This window comes from Chelonia mydas, chromosome 20 (genome assembly GCF_015237465.2).
Source record: "Chelonia mydas isolate rCheMyd1 chromosome 20, rCheMyd1.pri.v2, whole genome shotgun sequence".
NCBI lineage: Eukaryota > Metazoa > Chordata > Testudines > Cheloniidae > Chelonia > Chelonia mydas.
This window is the reverse complement of record NC_051260.2, coordinates 7,423,029-7,440,454: the sequence shown is the minus strand read 5'-3', so window position 1 is coordinate 7,440,454 and position 17,426 is coordinate 7,423,029. Positions and strand designations below refer to the sequence as shown.

Sequence of the window (17,426 nt, the reverse complement as noted above, 5' to 3'; positions counted from 1 at the left end):
GGTAAGGGCAGGGCGGGGCAGGACAGGGGGTGGCGGACGCAGCCAGGGCGGGGTGGGGGTAGGGCAGGGCGGGGCAGGACAGGGGGTGGCGGACGTGGGCGGGGTGGGGGTAAGGCAGGGCGGGGCAGGACAGGGGGTGGCGGACGCGGGCGGGGTGTGGGTAAGGCAGGGCAGGACAGGGCAGGGGCAGGGCGGGGGGTGGCGGACACAGGCAGGGCGGGGTGGGGGTAGGGCAGGTCAGGGCAGGACAGGGGGTGGCGAACGCAGGCAGGGCGGGGTCGGGGTAGGGCAGGTCGGGGCAGGACAGGGCAGGGGCAGGGCGGGGGGGTGGCGGACGCAGGCAGGGCGGGGTGGGGGTAGGGCAGGTCGGGGCAGGACAGGGCAGGGGCAGGACAGGGGGTGGCGGACGCAAGCAGGGCGGGGTCGGGGTAGGGCAGGTCGGGGCAGGACAGGGCAGGGGCAGGGCGGGGGGTGGCGGACGCAGGCAGGGCGGGGTGGGGGTAGGGCAGGTCAGGGCAGGACAGGGCAGGGGCAGGGCGGGGGGTGGCGGACGCAGGCAGGGCGGGGTCGGGGTAGGGCAGGTCGGGGCAGGACAGGGCAGGGGCAGGGCGGGGGGTGGCGGACGCAGGCAGGGCGGGGTGGGGGTAGGGCAGGTCGGGGCAGGACAGGGCAGGGGCAGGGCGGGGGGTGGCGGACGCAGGCAGGGCGGGGTGGGGGTAGGGCAGGTCGGGGCAGGACAGGGCAGGGGCAGGGCGGGGGGTGGCGGACGCAGGCAGGGCAGGGTGGGGGTAGGGCAGGTCGGGGCAGGACAGGGCAGGGGCAGGGCGGGGGGTGGCGGACGCAGGCAGGGCGGGGTGGGGGTAGGGCAGGTCGGGGCAGGACAGGGCAGGGGCAGGGCGGGGGGGTGGCGGACGCAGGCAGGGCGGGGTGGGGGTAGGGCAGGTCGGGGCAGGACAGGGCGGGGCAGGGCGGGGGGTGGCGGACACAGGCAGGGCGGGGTGGGGGTAGGGCAGGTCGGGACAGGGCAGTGGCAGGGCGGGGGGTGGCGGACGCAGGCAGGGCGGGGTGGGGGTAGGGCAGGTCGGGACGGGGCAGTGGCAGGGCGGGGTGGGGGTAGGGCAGGTCGGGACGGGGCAGGGGCAGGGCGGGGGGTGGCGGACACAGGCAGGGCGGGGTGGGGGTAGGGCAGGTCGGGGCAGGACAGGGGCAGGGCGGGCATACGCAGGCGGGGCGGGGTGGAGACCGGACGGGCGGCCGCAGCGCTCCCTCACCCGTTGATGTCGTCGCGGCAGGCTCCATGCACGCAGGGGCTGCTGCTGCACTCGTCCACCTCAGAGTAGCAGTGGGGGTCGTGGAAGCCCTCGGGGCAGAGGCAGGTGAAGCCGTTCTCGCCGTCCATGCAGGTGCCGCCATTCTGGCAGGGGCTGGACGCGCACTCGTCGATCTCCACGTTGCACAGGGGCCCTGTGAGACACGCCCACTTGGCATGGGCACCCCGTATGGCTCGGCCCAGGACACTCCCTGGCCTAGCCCCCACACACCCCCAGAGCCAGGGCCCCACCCCACGAAGCCAGGGTGACGGGGCCCAGCTCCCATCCCCCATCCACCCCCACAGAGCTAGGGCCCCATCCCCCCAGAGTTAGGCCCCACCCCTAACAGCTCCCCAGAGCCAGGCCCCCCCATCCCCATCCTCTGAGAATCAGGGTCACAGGACCACCCCACCCACCCCCCAGAGCCAGGGCTCCCTGGAGCTGGGCCCCGTCCCTGCCTCACCTGTGAAGCCAGGCTTGCAGATGCAGTCATAGCGGTTGATGCCGTCGCGGCAGACGCCGTAGTCGCAGGGGTTGCTGGCGCAGTCGTCAAAGTTCACCTCGCAATTCACGCCTGGAGAGAGGGGCTGCCTTACATCCGCGCCAGCCAGCCACAGCACGCGGGAACCTCACCCCCATGGCGTGGCCAGCGCAGGACATGTGGGCTGGGAGGGCAGGAACAGCGGATAGGGAGCTGGGGGGATAGTGTATTCCTGGGGACAGCACATGCCCTAGGGCTAGGTGGGTGGGAGTGAGGGGAGCCAGGAGAGAGGGGGCAGCGGATGTGCCCTGGGACTGGGGGTGGGTGGCATGGTGTGTTCTGAGGCGAGGGTTGTCCATGTCCTAGGGTTGGGGGGAAGGGAAGCCAGGGGACCCAGGGGAGGGAGGGGCCATGGACCGGGAGGGGGCTTGAGGGGGGCAGCATAGGTACACGGCGGAAAGTGTGCCCCTGGGGTGGGGAGGAAAGGGGCCGTGGACCCTGGGGATGCAGAGGAGGAGCACTGTGCACCCCTGAGGGTGGAGCGGGGCGGTGCCAGGGCCTGTGGGGATGGGGTGGGGCGGCAGACCCGGCCAGCGCGATGCAGGCCCCCAGCCCTGCCCCCACCTGAGGTGCCAGGAAGGCAGTTGCACTGGTACTTGTTGATGCGGTCGATGCATTTGCCCCCATGCTGGCAGGGACTGCTGTGGCACTCATTGAGCTGGTTCTCGCAGCGGTAGCCGGTGTAGCCGGCAGCACAGGAGCAGGTGAAGCTGGCAATGCCGTCCAGGCAGGTGCCGTGGTGGCAGGGGTCGGGAGAGCAGTCATCAATGTTCTTCTCGCACAGCGTGCCCTCGAAGCCTGGGGGAGGGAGCAGAGGGTAGGGGGGCTTGGCTCTGACCCTCCTTGCAGGGCACTGCCAGGTTTGAGTGACGCTGAGGTGGCCCGATTGCCCCACAGCCACATGGCATGTGGGTAGCGCCACCCCCGCCTGTTAGGGAGGGGATGCCCACGTGGGACAGACTCCAGCAGCTCCATTCTTGTCCCGTCTCCAGATGCCGGAGGGCCCTGGAGGGGGACAGCCCAGCCCCATGGAATGTGACCCCAGCCATGGTTCCCCAGTGCAGGCAACCGGCCCCACACATTGCCAGACCTGGCCCTCCATCCTCCACGCTGTGAGGGAAGGGGGCTCCGATGGGGCAAGGGGAGCCCCCCATAGAGTGTGGCTAGCAGGTGGGTTCCAGCCTTGGCACCATCTCCCCCTCCCCGGGCACCACGAATGCCTCTGTTTAATACAGACGTACCCCTGACCCACTTATGCTTGGGGGTGCAGCTGCAGTGTCTTCCCCAGACTGCTGGGTGGGGGCCCTAGCCACGCCTGGGAATGGGGGTGGTATGGAGCACCGCTGCCCCTTGCTGATGGGAGGAACTATTGTGGCCCCGGTGGGACAAGCCGCCCAGCCTGTGCTGAGGCCACAGAGCACCCAGGCCTCAGCGCCAGCCCTCACTCACCCTCAGTACAGCGGCACTCATAGGCGTTGGGCCGGTCCACGCACTTGGCACCGTTCTGGCAGGGCGTGCTGGCACACTCGTCAATGTCGATTTGGCACATGGAACCGGAGAAGCCTGGGCACAGAAAGGCAGGGGGCTCAAATGTGTGCCAGGGCCCTGCACTGCCTCCCCATGGAGTCCCCAGTCCCCACTGAGAGCGCTGGGACCGCCCCAGGGGGCGGCACAACCTGGGGGGCGTTCCCTCAGCTGTGCTCTCAGACGCAGGGCTCGGGGACAGATGCTGGGGGCCGAGGGAGGGAGGGTCAGCCAGGCACATCTGGGGGTGAGTGCGGGGCAGCCCATTCTGTATCTGGGGGGCAGTGTGGAGCTGAGGGGCAGCCCCATATCGAGGAGCTACGAGGATGCCCTGTCGCCTGCAGTTCTGGGGTGGGGTGCAGCTTGGAGCAACTTCAGGCAAAGGCTCCAGGCCAGGGTTGGGCGACAGCAAGGGGCCAAGTGGACAAAGGGGCTCGGGGGGGGGGGGACGCCATGGAAGTAAGGGGGACAGGGATATGCTGTGGTCAGGGAGTAGGCCACAATGGTGCAGGGAGCTGAGCTCCGAGTTGGGGGTACAGGCTCCGGGGATGGAGCGGGGTGCAGGGTCTGGGGCGGGGTGCAGGGCCTGGGATAGGAGAGGAGCTGAGGGGAGGGGTGCAGGGTCTGGGGGTGGGGCAGGAGAAGAGCTCTGGGATGGGACGCAGGGTCCAGGGGTGGGAGAAGAGACGGACTCAGGGCAGGGTGCAGGCTCTGGGGGTGGGGAGGGGAGTGGGGCTCCAGGATGGGGCACCGGGTCCAAGGGTGGGAGGGATAAGAGCTCCAGAACGGGGTACAGGCTGTGGGGGTGGGATTGGGCGCGAGCTTGGTGGATCTGCGAGCGAGCTGGATGGGGACATCCTGTCCCAGAGGCGGGTGCTCTGCAGGCCCATGGCACAGGCTCCCACTGGGCCTGGCAATGGGGCAGGCCAGCTCCCCTCCTGTCTCCCTCGCCGGCGTCTGCCCCATATGTAAATTGGGTTCAGGGGGCTGTGTGCCAGCGGGGAAGAAGCCCCAGGAGAAAAAGGTGCCATTGTCCCCAGTCAGCAGGGACAGCCCCAGCCTGGCTGTCCATCAGCCCTGCAAGAGGTGGCTTCCGGGGTGAAAGGAGCAGTGCAGGTATGGGGTGGAGGAGTGGGGGGAGAGGGTGTTATGGTTCCCCAGTCAGACCCCCCTCCCCTCCGCCCCACAGGCCCCCTGCTGCTGGGCCCGGCCTGCCCAGCCTGGGGCACTTCCATGAGCCCGGCCCAGGGCACTTCCATGAGCCCAGCCAGGCCGCGCTGGGAGCTCCGTGCCTGCCCCCAGCCCATGGCCCCGGGACCCAGCCAGGCCGCGCTGGGAGCTCCGTGCCTGCCCCCAGCCCATGGCCCCGGGACCCAGCCAGGCCGCGCTGGGAGCTCCGTGCCTGCCCCCAGCCCATGGCCCTGGGACCCAGCCAGGCCGCGCTGGGAGCTCGGTGCCTGCCCCCAGCCCATGGCCCCGGGACCCAGCCAGGCCGCGCTGGGAGCTCGGTGCCTGCCCCCAGCCCATGGCCCCGGGACCCAGCCAGGCCGCGCTGGGAGCTCGGTGCCTGCCCCCAGCTCATGGCCCCGGGACCCAGCCAGGCCGCGCTGGGAGCTCGGTGCCTGCCCCCAGCCCATGGCCCCGGGACCCAGCCAGGCCGCGCTGGGAGCTCTGTGCCTGCCCCAGCCCATGGCCCCGGGACCCAGCCAGGCCGCGCTGGGAGCTCTGTGCCTGCCCCAGCCCATGGCCCCGGGACCCAGCCAGGCCGCGCTGGGAGCTCCGTGCCTGCCCCCAGCCCATGGCCCCGGGACCCAGCCAGGCCGCGCTGGGAGCTCGGTGCCTGCCCCCAGCCCATGGCCCCGGGACCCAGCCAGGCCGCGCTGGGAGCTCGGTGCCTGCCCCCAGCCCATGGCCCCGGGACCCAGCCAGGCCGCGCTGGGAGCTCTGTGCCTGCCCCCAGCCCATGGCCCCGGGACCCAGCCAGGCCGCGCTGGGAGCTCTGTGCCTGCCCCCAGCCCATGGCCCCGGGACCCAGCCAGGCCGCGCTGGGAGCTCTGTGCCTGCCCCAGCGCATGGCCCCGGGACCCAGCCAGGCCGCGCTGGGAGCTCTGTGCCTGCCCCAGCCCATGGCCCCGGGACCCAGCCAGGCCGCGCTGGGAGCTCTGTGCCTGCCCCCAGCCCATGGCCCCGGGACCCAGCCAGGCCGCGCTGGGAGCTCTGTGCCTGCCCCCAGCCCATGGCCCCAGGAGGAGCCAGACTCACCGGAGGGGCAGGTGCAGGTGAAGCCGTTGACCCCGTCCCGGCAGACCCCGCCATTGACGCAGGGGTTGCTGTCGCACTCGTCAACATTGATCTCGCAGAACGTGCCGCTGAACCCTGCGGCCAGAACCCAGAGGCAGTGTTAGAGACGGGGCAGAGGCGGAAGACCTCCCTGGGGCAGGGGCAAGGCTGCATGCAGGGGCCATGTGGGGCAAGCAGCGGCATGCGGCGGGGGAGGTGGCAGGCTATGTGGAGGGAGGGCAATGCCATGGAGCAGGGGAGGAAAGGAGGTGGCAGACTACGTTGGGGCAGGGCAGCTCCATGGGGAGGTGGCAGGCTATGTGGAGGGAGGGCAGTGCCATGGGGCAGGGGAGGCAAGGAGGTGGCAGGCTCTGTGGGGGCAGGGCAGCACCATACGGCAGGGGAAGTGGCAGGCTGTGAGGCCAGGGTAGTGCCATGGGTAGGTGGCAGGCTATGTGGAGGGAGGGCAGTGCCATGGGGCAGGGGAGGCGAGGAGGTGGCAGGCTATGTGGAGGGAGGGCAGTGCCATGGGGCAGGGGAGGCGAGGAGGTGGCAGACTCTGGGAGGGCAAGGCATTGCCAGGGGAAGCAGCAGACTGTGTGGGGTTAGGGCTGCGCCATGGGGCAGAGAGGCTGTGGGGGGGGGTCTGGAGTAAGCCCATTACCAGAGGGGGTCCCATCACTAGGGCAGTGGGATCCCCCTACACAGGTGGGCAGACACTCTGCTCGAGGCTACAGCAGTGCGGGCTCTTGTCCCCTGTGGGGTGTGACAGGAGAGGGCAGTGTTGGGGGGCAATGCATCTCTGGCAGGGGGCGGGGGGGGAATCTGGGGCCGCAGAAAACACAGATGGTATTTCATGCAGAGGTGAAACCCTCACCCAGAGCCCAGGCCAGTCAGTGGCAGAGCTGGAGAGAGAGAATTCCAGAGTCCTGGCTCCTAGGCCCCCTGCTCTACCCACTAGGCCCCACACCCCTCCCAGAGCTGGGGACAGAACCCAGGAGTCCTGACTCCCAATCCCCGCCCAGAGCTGGGAGAGCACCGATCCCTGCTCTATGCTCTGAGCTGAGCTCTGTGTGTGGCCCCCGGAACGGCCAGGCGGTGGGCATGCGGAGTCTGTGGGTTGGTTTCGTGCCCATTCCCTGGTCCCCACATCCCTGGCGCAGGCATCGGGGCAGAGGCTCTATGGCTCCTTCACCCTCCTGCACTGCAAGGGGCCTGTGCGGCCCCCGTCCCATCAGGATGACCAGGCACCAGCATGGAGCAGCAGAGCACCAGGGTGCTGGACTAGGGAAGAGGGCCCGGTGCCCTGGCGAGGGCAGTGCCGGCACTGCCCCTCCCCCTAGCTCCAGCCTCACAAAAGGCTGAAAATAACGAGGGGAAGATTCCTCCCCACAGGGGGTAGCAGGGAGACAAAAAGGAGCAGTCCAGCCCCGCGCAGGCCTCCCCCAGCCCCATTAGTATTCCAGGCACAGACCTGCGCTCCCACCGTCTGGCTGCCGGCTATGCACCCCCTGCCCCTCTGGCACCTCTGGGTGAGGAGCCGACTCCACAGCCAGCCTTCCAGTGCTTAACTTGTGCCAGGGCTTGCCAGGGCTGAGCCCCAGCACCTCTGGGCTTGCCACATGTGTTATGCTTGAGCCCTGGCACCTCTTTCATTCCAAATTAAGCACTGCAGCCTTCCCTGCCAGGCCCAGCCCCCGGGATCCCGCCATCCAGCTGCCAGGGGAGGGGCCCTCGCCCTAGCCGCCTGGGCTTCCCAACGGCTCCCAAGCCCTGGGAGCCGAGCCAAGCCAGGATTCCCTGCTATGGACAGGAGAGGAATGCAGGCCAGGCCAGGCCAGGCTCTGCCCACGGGGAGCCCCGTCACAGAGGGGCACCCAACGCCCATCCAGCCCTGGCCTCTCAGCTGGGGCTGCCAGCAAGGACGCTGGCTACAGCCAGCTGGGATACAGGGTGGGGGACCCAGGTTCCTGCCCCGCTGGGCATTGGGCTGAGTCCCAACAAACTCACTGTGAGGTGTTGTTAGAAGGTGACACCTTGCAGCTGCCCGGGGCGGGAAATCACATCTCTCATTCCCAGATACTCAGGCCAGCCAGCCCCTGAATCGACAGCACAATGCTCACCTCCCCGAGCTGGGGAGAGAACCCCACAATGCTGGGGAGGGGGAATGCTCCCCGAGCTGGGGAGGGGGAATGCTGGGGGTCCGGGGCACTCACCCGCCATGCAGATGCAGGTGAACTCCCCAATGCGGTCAAGGCAGGTGGCGTCGTTCTGGCAGGGCATGGACAGGCACTCGTTGATGTCAGTCTCGCAGCGGGGACCCGTATAGCCACGCCCGCACTGACACTGGAAGGAGCCCTGCGTATTCACACAGCGACCAAAGTGCTCGCACGGGTTGGCGCCTGCAGGGACGTGGCCAAGTCAGAGACAGGGTGGGGGCCAGACCCCCCCAACCCCTGCCTCACCCCGATCCCAGCCAGGCCTCCCCCACTCCAACCCCATCACTGCCAGCCGCCCCTCTCCAGAATCCTGGCCCAACCTCCCGCACCCCGACTCCATCACCCCCGTCTCACCAATAGAGCACTCATCCACATCCTGGTCACAGGCCCCCCCAGTGAAGCCTGGGGGGCAGGTGCAGATGGCCCGGCCATTCACAGGGTTGGTGTCGCAGATGGCATCCTCATGACAGGGGTTGCTGACGCAGGCGTCGTCCAGGTGGCACAGGAGACCTGGCAGAGGGAGGGAGTGAGGGGGCATAGGCAGCCGCGAGGCAACCACCCTGTGGAAGCCCAGCTAGCCTGGCCCTCAGGGAGCAGAGTGCCAGTCCCATCCTGGAAGGCTAAGGCAATGCCCCCCATCCCTCCTCCCCACCCACACACAACAAACCTCCCCACCCAACCGGCCCTGGCCTCCCGCACAGACACCCACCAACCCCCTCAGCCGGCCCCAGTCCCCCCCACCTGCACAAACACCCACCAACCCCCCCACAGCTGGTCCCACTCCCCCCCCCCCCCCCAGCCAGATCCAGTCCCCTCACACAGACCCACCAAGCCCCCCCCCGCAGCCAGCCCCAGTCCCCCCCACCCACAGAGCCACCCAGCCAGCCCTGGTCCCCCCCTTCCCCCACACCTGCAGACACATACCAACCCCCCATCCAGCTGGCCCCGGCCTCCCCCACCCCATAGACCCACCAACTCCCCCAGACAACCCCAGTCACACACCCCGACCTGCACACCCCAACTCCCACCCCCAGTCCCCCACACCCACACATATCCACCAACACCCTCCCCCCACAGCTGGCCCCAGTACCTCCCACCCACATAGACACCCACCAACCCCCACCCAACCGTCCCCAGTCCTCCCACACCCACACACTCCCCAGCTGGCTCCAGTTCCCCCCGACCCACACCTACCAACCCCCAGCAGCTCCCCCCACACTCCCACACTATTCCCCTGCCCCAGCTCCCTACCCCTCACAGCCCTCCTCTCAACTCCTTCCACTCAGCCAGCCTGTCACCCTCACCTCAGGTCTCCCTCCCACCCGCTTCCACTCCTTCTGCCCCCGTCTCCCTGCCCCCTTCCACTCAGCCACCCCCTGCCCCTTCAGGTCCTTCCTAGCCCTTCCCATCCCCTTGGCCAACCCCTAAGCCCCATCCCCTCAGCCCGCCACAGACCATCAGGGGGGAGGGGTTAAGCATGGGGAGAAGAATCCCAAATCCCACAGTGAGGGATGCTAGGAGATCTGAGATTGGGCTGAGCCAGGCCGGACCCTCCACCACCACCACCTCACCTGTCTTGCCCATGGGGCAGGCGCAGTAGAAGGAGGCCACGCGGTCGTGGCAGGTGGCCCCGTTGAAGCAGACGGCCGTGGCACAGTCGTCAATGTTTTCACTGCAGCTCTCGCCCGTCCAGCCGTTGACGCACACGCAGGTGTGCCCGCCGTTGGTGTTGAAGCAGGTGCCCCCATTGTGGCAGGCATTGGGCTGCAGCTGGCACTCATCTACGTCCTCTGTGCAGAACTGGCCTGGGGGAGAAGGGGGCTGAGCCTGGGCAGGTTAGAGCTAGCACCCCTAGAGGGGAAAGGCCCGTGTCCCATTCCCCACCACCTCAGCCAATCAGTCCCCTGTCCTGGGGCTGGATCAGAGCCAGCGCCCCATAAAGGGGAAAGGCCCTATGTCCCATTCCCCACCCTCTGAGCCAGCCAAACTCCTGCCCTGGGACTGGATCAGAGCCGGTGCCCCCTAGAAGGGAAGGCCCTGTGCCACATTCCTCCTGGGGTCCTATGGCAGCCCTGGGCTGCTGGACACAGTCCGTGCCCACAGGGTCAGATGTTGACTCTAAGGCTCAGGACCCATAGAGCTGGCTGCACTGCTGGGGGTGGCCAGCGAGGGGTTAAATCCTGCCGCTGGGCAGGGCGCTAGGTGGTACCTGTCCACTCGGGCGGGCACTGGCAGTTGTAGGTGTTGACCCCGTCCACACAGGTGCCCCCGTTCAGACACTTGTGGCCCGGGCAATCATCAATGTTGATCTCACAGTTTTGCCCTTCGAAACCTGGAGAAAGAGAGCACCACCCAGTCAGAGAGGGCGCGTACACCCGCTCCCCAGACCCAAGCGTCTCCACCCACTCCCCGGCCCTGGCCCCGAGCGTCTCCACCCGCTCCCTGGCCCAAGCGTCTCTCTCCTGCTCCCTGGCCCCGGCCCCCTCCACCCGCTCCCCGGCCCCGGCCCTGAGCCCCCGGCCCTGAGCGTCTCCACCTGCACCCCGGCCCTGGCCACAGAACGTCTCCCACCTGCTCCCTGGCCCCGGCCACCTCCACCTGCTCTCCAGCCCAGAGCGTCTCCACCCAGGCCCCAAGAGGCACGGAGCTCAAATCCACCCCCCAGCCCCATCCGAGAGGCAGCCGGGCAAACAGAGTCTGGCTAAACCTGAAACAGAGACCAGGCAACTGACTCCCAACCCCCACACCCCTCGCCCTGCTCAGTGTTGGGAATAGAACCCAGGAGTCCTGGATCCAGCCCCCTGCCCCTTGCTGCAACCCAGCAGACCCCTGGAACAAATGCAGGTCCCAGCAGGGCTGAGTGAGGCAGGCCAGTTTTCCCCTTTGCCCACACGGGGGCTCACAGCAACAGAAGCAGGAGTTTCTGCAAAGGGTCAGGGAGCAGGACGAGGGGTCACTGCAGACAAGGGTACCCCCAGGGCAATGGCGGATTCAGCAGCTTGGCCAGGAGGGGTGAGAAAAGCCCCAGGGCCACAGCAGAGCCGCCTCAAGCATGGCAGGGCCAGATTCTGCGGGAGGCCCTCTCCACAGGCCCCAGCAGGGTTTGCTGCAGGGGGCAACGGGTGGGCTGCCTGCCCCTCTGGCTCCACGCAGCTCTGCTCGGCCCTAGGCCACGCCACAGCAGGACCACCCCCCCACGTACACACAGCACCCCCAACCCATTCCCCCCCACGTCCACACAGCGCCCCCGAGCCTGCTCTCCCCCACGTACACAGCTCCCTGAACCCTGCTCTCTCACACACACACAGCACCCCCAAAACTTGCTGCTCCCCCACACAGCTCCCTGAGCCTGCTCTCCCCCCCACGCACACAGAGCAGCCCCGAGCCCGCTATACCCCGCCCCCCACCACACACAAAGCACCTAAGCTCTCTGCCCCTTGGCACACACAGCGCCCAAGAGCCGGCTCCTCCAACGTGCACACAGCACCCCCGAGCCCACTGTCCCCCCACAGACACACACACCGCCCCCGAGCCCACTGTCCCCCCCAACCCCCGCCCCCCACGCACACACAGCACCCGAGCTCTCTGCCCCCTGGCACACACAGCGCCCCCGAGCCCACTCCCATGCCACGCACACACAGCGACTGAGCCTGCTGCCCCCACCCCCCACACACACAGTGCCCCCAAAGCTCATTGCCCCACCCCCCCAAGCCTGCTCCCCCGCTACACACACATACACAGCACTCCTGAGCCTGCTCCCCCCCCCCCCACAGCACCTCCGAGCCTGCTGCCCCCCCCAGCACACACTGCACCGCTGAGCTCTCTGTCCCCTCGGCACTGTGCCCCTGAGCCTGCTCCCCCCCCATGCACACACAGCTCCCCAAACCCTGCTCACACACACACACACACACAGCACCCCCAAAACTCGCTGCTCCCCCACACAGCGCCCCTGAGCCTGCACCCCCCACACAGTGCCCCTGAGCTCTCAGCCCCCTGGCACACACAGCAGACCCAGAGCCAGCTCCTGCCATATGCACACAGCGTCCCCGAGCCCGCTCTCCCCCCCCACGCACACACAGCGCCCTCGAGCCCGCTCTCCTCCCCACGCACACACAGCGCCCTCAAGCCTGCTCCTCCCCACACGCGCACACAGCTCCCCGAACCCTGCTCACACGCACACACAGCACCCCCAAAACTTGCTGCTCCCCCACAGTGCCTCTGAGCCTGCTCCCCCCACACATACAGCTCCCCGAGCCCACTCCACCACACACGCACACACAGCACCCAAGCCCGCTGTCCCCCCCGCACGCACACACAGCACCCGAGCTCTCTTCCCCCAGCACACACAGCGCCCCCAAGCCCACTCCCCCCCACACACAGCGCCCCAGAGCCCACTCCCACACAAACACATAACACCCCTGAGCTCTCTGCCCCCTGGCACATACAGCACCCCCGAGCCGGCTGCCCCCCACACGCGCACACAGCTCCCTGAACCCTGCTCACACGCACCCACAGCACCCCCAAAACTCGCTGCTCCCCCACACAGCGTCCCCAAGCCCACTCCCCCGCCCCACACAAACACGGTGCCCCCAAGCCCGCTGTCCCCCGCACACACGCGCACACCACTCCCGAAACCCGCTGTCCCCCACACACGCACACAGCGCCCCCGAACCCACTGTCCCCCACACACACAGACCACAGGGCCTGGCCCCCACACACACACAGGGTCCCCCAGACCGTACCCCTCCTTCCCTGTGTTCCCAGTGCTAAGCCAACTGGCAGAGGGTGCAGGATTTGGCAGGAGCAGAGCTGCAGCTTAGATGAGAATGAGCCATTATTTGGGGGCAGGGGGCTGAAGGGACTAACAGGGGACTAACAGGGGAGAAAGAAACAGTTGGCTTGAGCTGGGGAGGGGGCCAAAGGGGGCTCTGGGAAGCAGGGGAGGGGAAGGGATGGCCCAGGGTTGGGAGCCCCCCAGGCTCTGGCCCTGCTGCTCTCCCGGACACTCCCTGGGATTGTTTCCTTCCTGGCCAGGGTCCAGGTTCTCCCAGCGCCATTTACAGCTTCCGATGAGCTTCCTGCAGCGCTGCCTGGAGCCGCTAGCCCCATGGGCACACGCGCCAGGGCAGGGGAAGAGACACACTCCTAACAACGTCTGCCCCCAGGGCTAAGGGAGGGGAACAGCATCCCCCCGAACAGATTCCTCCAGCACTGTCCCCGCCAGGCCCCCACACACCAACCCCTGCAGCCCAGAGTGCTGCCCCCAAACTCTGCTCAGCACCCCACTCCCTCCCCAGCCCCCCCACCAGCCTCCCACCCCCTCACCCGGCAGGCAGGCACACTCGTAGCTCAGCTCCCCGGTCTGGCGACACGTGCCCCCGTTGAGGCACTGTGAGGGCGCGCAGGGCATGTAGACGCTTTCACACAGATGCCCCGTGAAGCCGGCCGGGCACTGGCAGCGGAAGGAGCCTGGCGTGTTGAAGCAGGTGCCTCCATGGCGGCAGACGCCCGGCGCCCGGCACTCGTCCACGTCCATGCGGCAGTTGCGGCCCTGGTAGCCTGGTGGGCAGGTGCAGTTGTAGCGGCTGTTCCAGTTGGTGCAGCGGGCCCCGTTGGCGCAGGGGTTGTTGGCACAGGCATCAGCCAGGGAGCAGTCCTGACCTGTGGGGGGCGGGTCTGTGAGCGGGGCCTGGTTGGGCATGAGGACACCCCAGAGAGCCCTTCCCCCTAGGCCAAGCAGGTCCCCGCCCTGGGGCCAAGGTGTGCCCATCCCTCCTCCCGCACCGGCCTTGTTCAATCAGTTTCCGTTCCCCTCCCACAGCTGGGTTGAGGGTCCCTCCCCATCTCCCACAGCACCCCCATGGCCATCCCCCATCTCCCCTAGGCCTGCGTGGCATGGGTCCTCTTCTCCGGCCTGCTCAGATCCTGGCCCCTCCTCCAACCAGGCCAAGCTGGGCGCCACCCCTCCCCTAGACCATCATGCCCCCCACCTACATGACCCTCACCTCGGAAGCCCTTGGGGCAGGTGCACTGGTACTGCACGGTGCCATCCTTGAGGGAGCTCTCACACACGCCCCCATTGGCACAGGGCGACTGGTGGCAGGGGTCCTGGAACTGGCAACGCTCGCCAATCAGCCCAGGCTGGCACCTGCAGAGAGGGGCACACTGGTGTGAGTCCCTCCCTCAAGCGGAGGATCGAGACTAAGGGTAAACGCCCGGAACCAGTGCAGGACGGCCACACACCCATCACCACTGCATCTGGGCACCTGCTACATCACGTCACTGGCAATGAACTTCCTAGGGGCAGCATCATGGAGTCTCCGACTGGTCTCTCTTTTCGGGGTAGGGTTAGAGTCCATCAATTTCCTCTGCTTTTATTGGTTGCCGGGGTTCCTTGGGGGGGGGGGGGGGAGGTTGTCTCTGGCCCAGCCCATCCCCCAGCTGTGCTCTGTGGGTGGGCACCCAGCCCTGCACTCAGCACCCAGCCATGGGCCCCCATGCCACAGCACATCAGCCACCTCCATCCCCGTGGCTCCATCAAGCTGTCCCCAGGGTAGCCTGGCCCTCATGCAGTTGGTGCTGGTCTTGGGGGTTGCCCCAGATCTCAGGTTATTCCCTCCAACAGGCATTGCTTGGCATTGCTCTGCTCCAAACACCCCCTGCCCTGTACTGCCCATTCACCCTGTGGGCTCAGCTCCCTTTGCAGGGCCTCAGTTGGCACCAGCGTGAACTCATCATTGTGCCAGCTGCTCACTTTACCCCCTCCTTGTTCCCCCAGCCCTTGCCAGATCTCCACTGAAGCTTTTAACCCTCCCTCTCTGCTCCCCCAGGGGGATCCTCCCTGCCTCGGCCTATAACCCTGGCCAGGGGAGAAGGGGCCACAGAGTCTGACTCTGCTTCCTGACCCTGAAGTATTGGTCTGCTGGCAAACCAGACTGGGCTCAGCATCGGGGTACAGCTCCAAGCATGGGGGAATCTGTGCCAGTGCAAAAGGGCTCCCCATTGTGTAGCTATCCCTGCATAGGGAAGGAGACATGCTACACCAGTACAAGGCCCCTTTATCCTAGCCGAGCAGCACCACCGCATGGGGCTGTATTGCTAACCCCAGATCGGCAGAGAATCACCCCCACCCACTACAAACTGTGAAGAGCAGGCGTCAGCCAATTCAGGACCCACTCCCTGAGCCCCCCACACCCCGTCATTCCTAAGAACTCACCTGCTGCTGCACCTCTTAGCACCTGCCCAAGCCCAGCCCCTGCTCCGACCCTGGGACCCCACCGCCGAGAGCTCGTCCGCAGGGGCGGCCCCGGGACCCCGCTCTGATCCCGGGACCCCACCGCCCAGAGCTCGTCCGCAGGGGCGGCCCCTGGACCCCGCTCTGACCCCACCGCCCAGAGCTCGTCCGCAGGGACGGCCCCAGGACCCCGCTCTGATCCCGGGACCCCACCGCCCAGAGCTCGTCCGCAGGGGCGGCCCCAGGACCCCGCTCTGATCCCGGGACCCCACCGCCCAGAGCTCGTCCGCAGGGGCGGCCCCAGGACCCCGCTCTGATCCCGGGACCCCACCGCCCAGAGCTCGTCCGCAGGGGCGGCCCCTGGACCCCGCTCCGACCCCGGGACCCCACCGCCGAGAGGTCATCCGCAGGGGCAGCCCCGGGACCCCGCTCCGACCCCGGGACCCCACCGCCCAGAGCTTGTCCGCAGGGGCGGCCCCTGGACCCAGCTCCGACCCCGGGACCCCACCGCCCAGAGCTCGTCCACAGGGGCACCCGCTCCCAGTGGAACCTGGCCCAGCCAGCAGGTCCGCACCCCTCTCTGGTTCCCTGCCCCCCCACCTCCCCCCAGCTTCACCTCCTCGGGCGCATGCAGAAGGAGTAGGGTAGAGTCTCTCCTGCCTCCCACAATACCCCCCCCCCCCACCAGGGCTACGTCCTATAGGACTGAGCCAGGGTAGGCCCAGCCCGCCAGTGAGCGGGGCCCAGCTCACGGGTCTCTAGCTAGCCAAGCTGGAGCAGCGCATGCTGGGAGCTCTGCAGTGGGGAGGCCACAGGAGGGCTCTCTGCAGGGCTCACAGCCCGGAGCATGCCCCACAGGGCTGGGTCCGAGACCCACGGTGTGCAGGGGCTGAGAGGTGGAGGAGGGGAGGGCAGCCAAGCCTGCCGGGCTGAGCCAGGCTGGGCAGGACCATCCTGCCTCTCAGCCCCAGTTCTAGGCTCGCTCCTGAGGACAGCTCAGGTCCCAGAACGGAGCCAGCGCTGGGCAGCACCTGGGCGCTCGCCCTCAGGCTGGGCTGGCTCCAGAGGGCACCCGCTGGGGGGAGCCGCACCAGAGCCTGGGTCCTGGTGCACAGATTTATACCCTCCAATCTGCTCCTGCCTCCGGCTCAGCAGCAGCTCCAGCCAACCCCCACCCCCCTCGCCTGCCGTTCCCAGGGCAACGCAGAATGCCTGTTTGCTCTGCTGTCCAGGGCCTGCAAACCAGGCCCTCAATCCCGGGGGGCACCCTGCAGCAGAAACAGGGGGGTGCTCAGTTCACCCCACCACAGCACGGGAGCTCCCAGCCTGCTCTATACAGCATCCCCTGCTGGGAGAGGCTGGGACTGGAGGAGATCCTGCGCTCCTGCCCTGCTCCCTCCAGTGCCCTGCAGGCAGGGACCGCGTAGGGTGACCAGCAAGTGTGAAAAATCGGGACGAGGGTGGGGGGTAACAGGAGCCTATGTAAGAAAAAGCCCCAAATATTGGGACTGTCCCTATAAAACCGGGACATCTGGTCACGCAAGTACCGCAGGGACTCTGCCCAAGCCTGGAATTACACCAGCTCTCCAGAGCGCTGGGCCCTACCCCCCAGAGCTGGGGGCATGGCCCAACAGGGAGAGGAGAGGGCAGAGCACGCATGGTGCTGGGGGCACAGACGGGGCAGGAGAAAGGGATGGTGAGGAGAGAGATAGTGCAGACCAGATGCCCCCGCCTGCCACACCCATGGGCCCATCCAGCCTTGTAGCCCTTCTCTCCTGCCGCACTGGACCAGATCGGAGCAATGGGCCCATCAAGACCATAACTCCCCTGCCCCCAGCTCAGACCCATTGACCAATACTGCCTGCAGGAACTCCTCCCCCTCCCCATCCCCTGGAGCCTGCGGACGGACGGCTGTGCCTGCCTCAGCAGCAGCCACAGCAAATGCCACTGACCAGCCCAGGCCACGCAGCCCCCCCAGCAGTGACACAGGCAACTCCACTGGCCCCAGCATGGACCAGGAATGCCCTGCGGACCCCCCATCCCCGTCCTGCACACTCCATTTTGGGCTCCCTCCAGCAGCACTTGGTGAGATGCCAACTCCCCTCTCCCTGCATGTGTGCGGGGGGCCACCCTGCGTGCAAGGCTGGGGTTGGCAGAGCTTCCCACCACATCCACCCACCCAACCCCTGGAAAGGGAAACGGGACGTGGGGACAGGCATCCCTGTGGCAGGAAGCAGTAGGGGAGCAGGGCCCTGTATCCCAAAACCTGGCAGCGCCCTCCCCCGCAGGCAGAGCCAGGCTCCCACGCTGGGAAGGCA

General features: G+C 67.9%; 1 protein-coding gene across 2 annotated transcripts in view; it reads right to left on the bottom strand.

The window, feature by feature from the left end:
- Positions 1-17,426, bottom strand: part of NOTCH3 (notch receptor 3) — a 45,429-nt gene that overhangs the window by 16,023 nt on the left and 11,980 nt on the right. For both annotated transcript variants that reach the window (XM_037883958.2, XM_043533010.1), the window contains exons 3-13: positions 13,880-14,022; positions 13,200-13,535; positions 10,084-10,206; positions 9,446-9,679; positions 8,229-8,384; positions 7,872-8,057; positions 5,638-5,751; positions 3,301-3,414; positions 2,416-2,649; positions 1,774-1,884; positions 1,272-1,464 (exon numbers count right to left, since the gene is read on the bottom strand). In XM_037883958.2, coding sequence (XP_037739886.1) covers positions 1,272-1,464; positions 1,774-1,884; positions 2,416-2,649; positions 3,301-3,414; positions 5,638-5,751; positions 7,872-8,057; positions 8,229-8,384; positions 9,446-9,679; positions 10,084-10,206; positions 13,200-13,535; positions 13,880-14,022 — 1,944 coding nt within the window. The remainder of the gene's footprint in view (positions 1-1,271; positions 1,465-1,773; positions 1,885-2,415; positions 2,650-3,300; positions 3,415-5,637; positions 5,752-7,871; positions 8,058-8,228; positions 8,385-9,445; positions 9,680-10,083; positions 10,207-13,199; positions 13,536-13,879; positions 14,023-17,426) is intronic.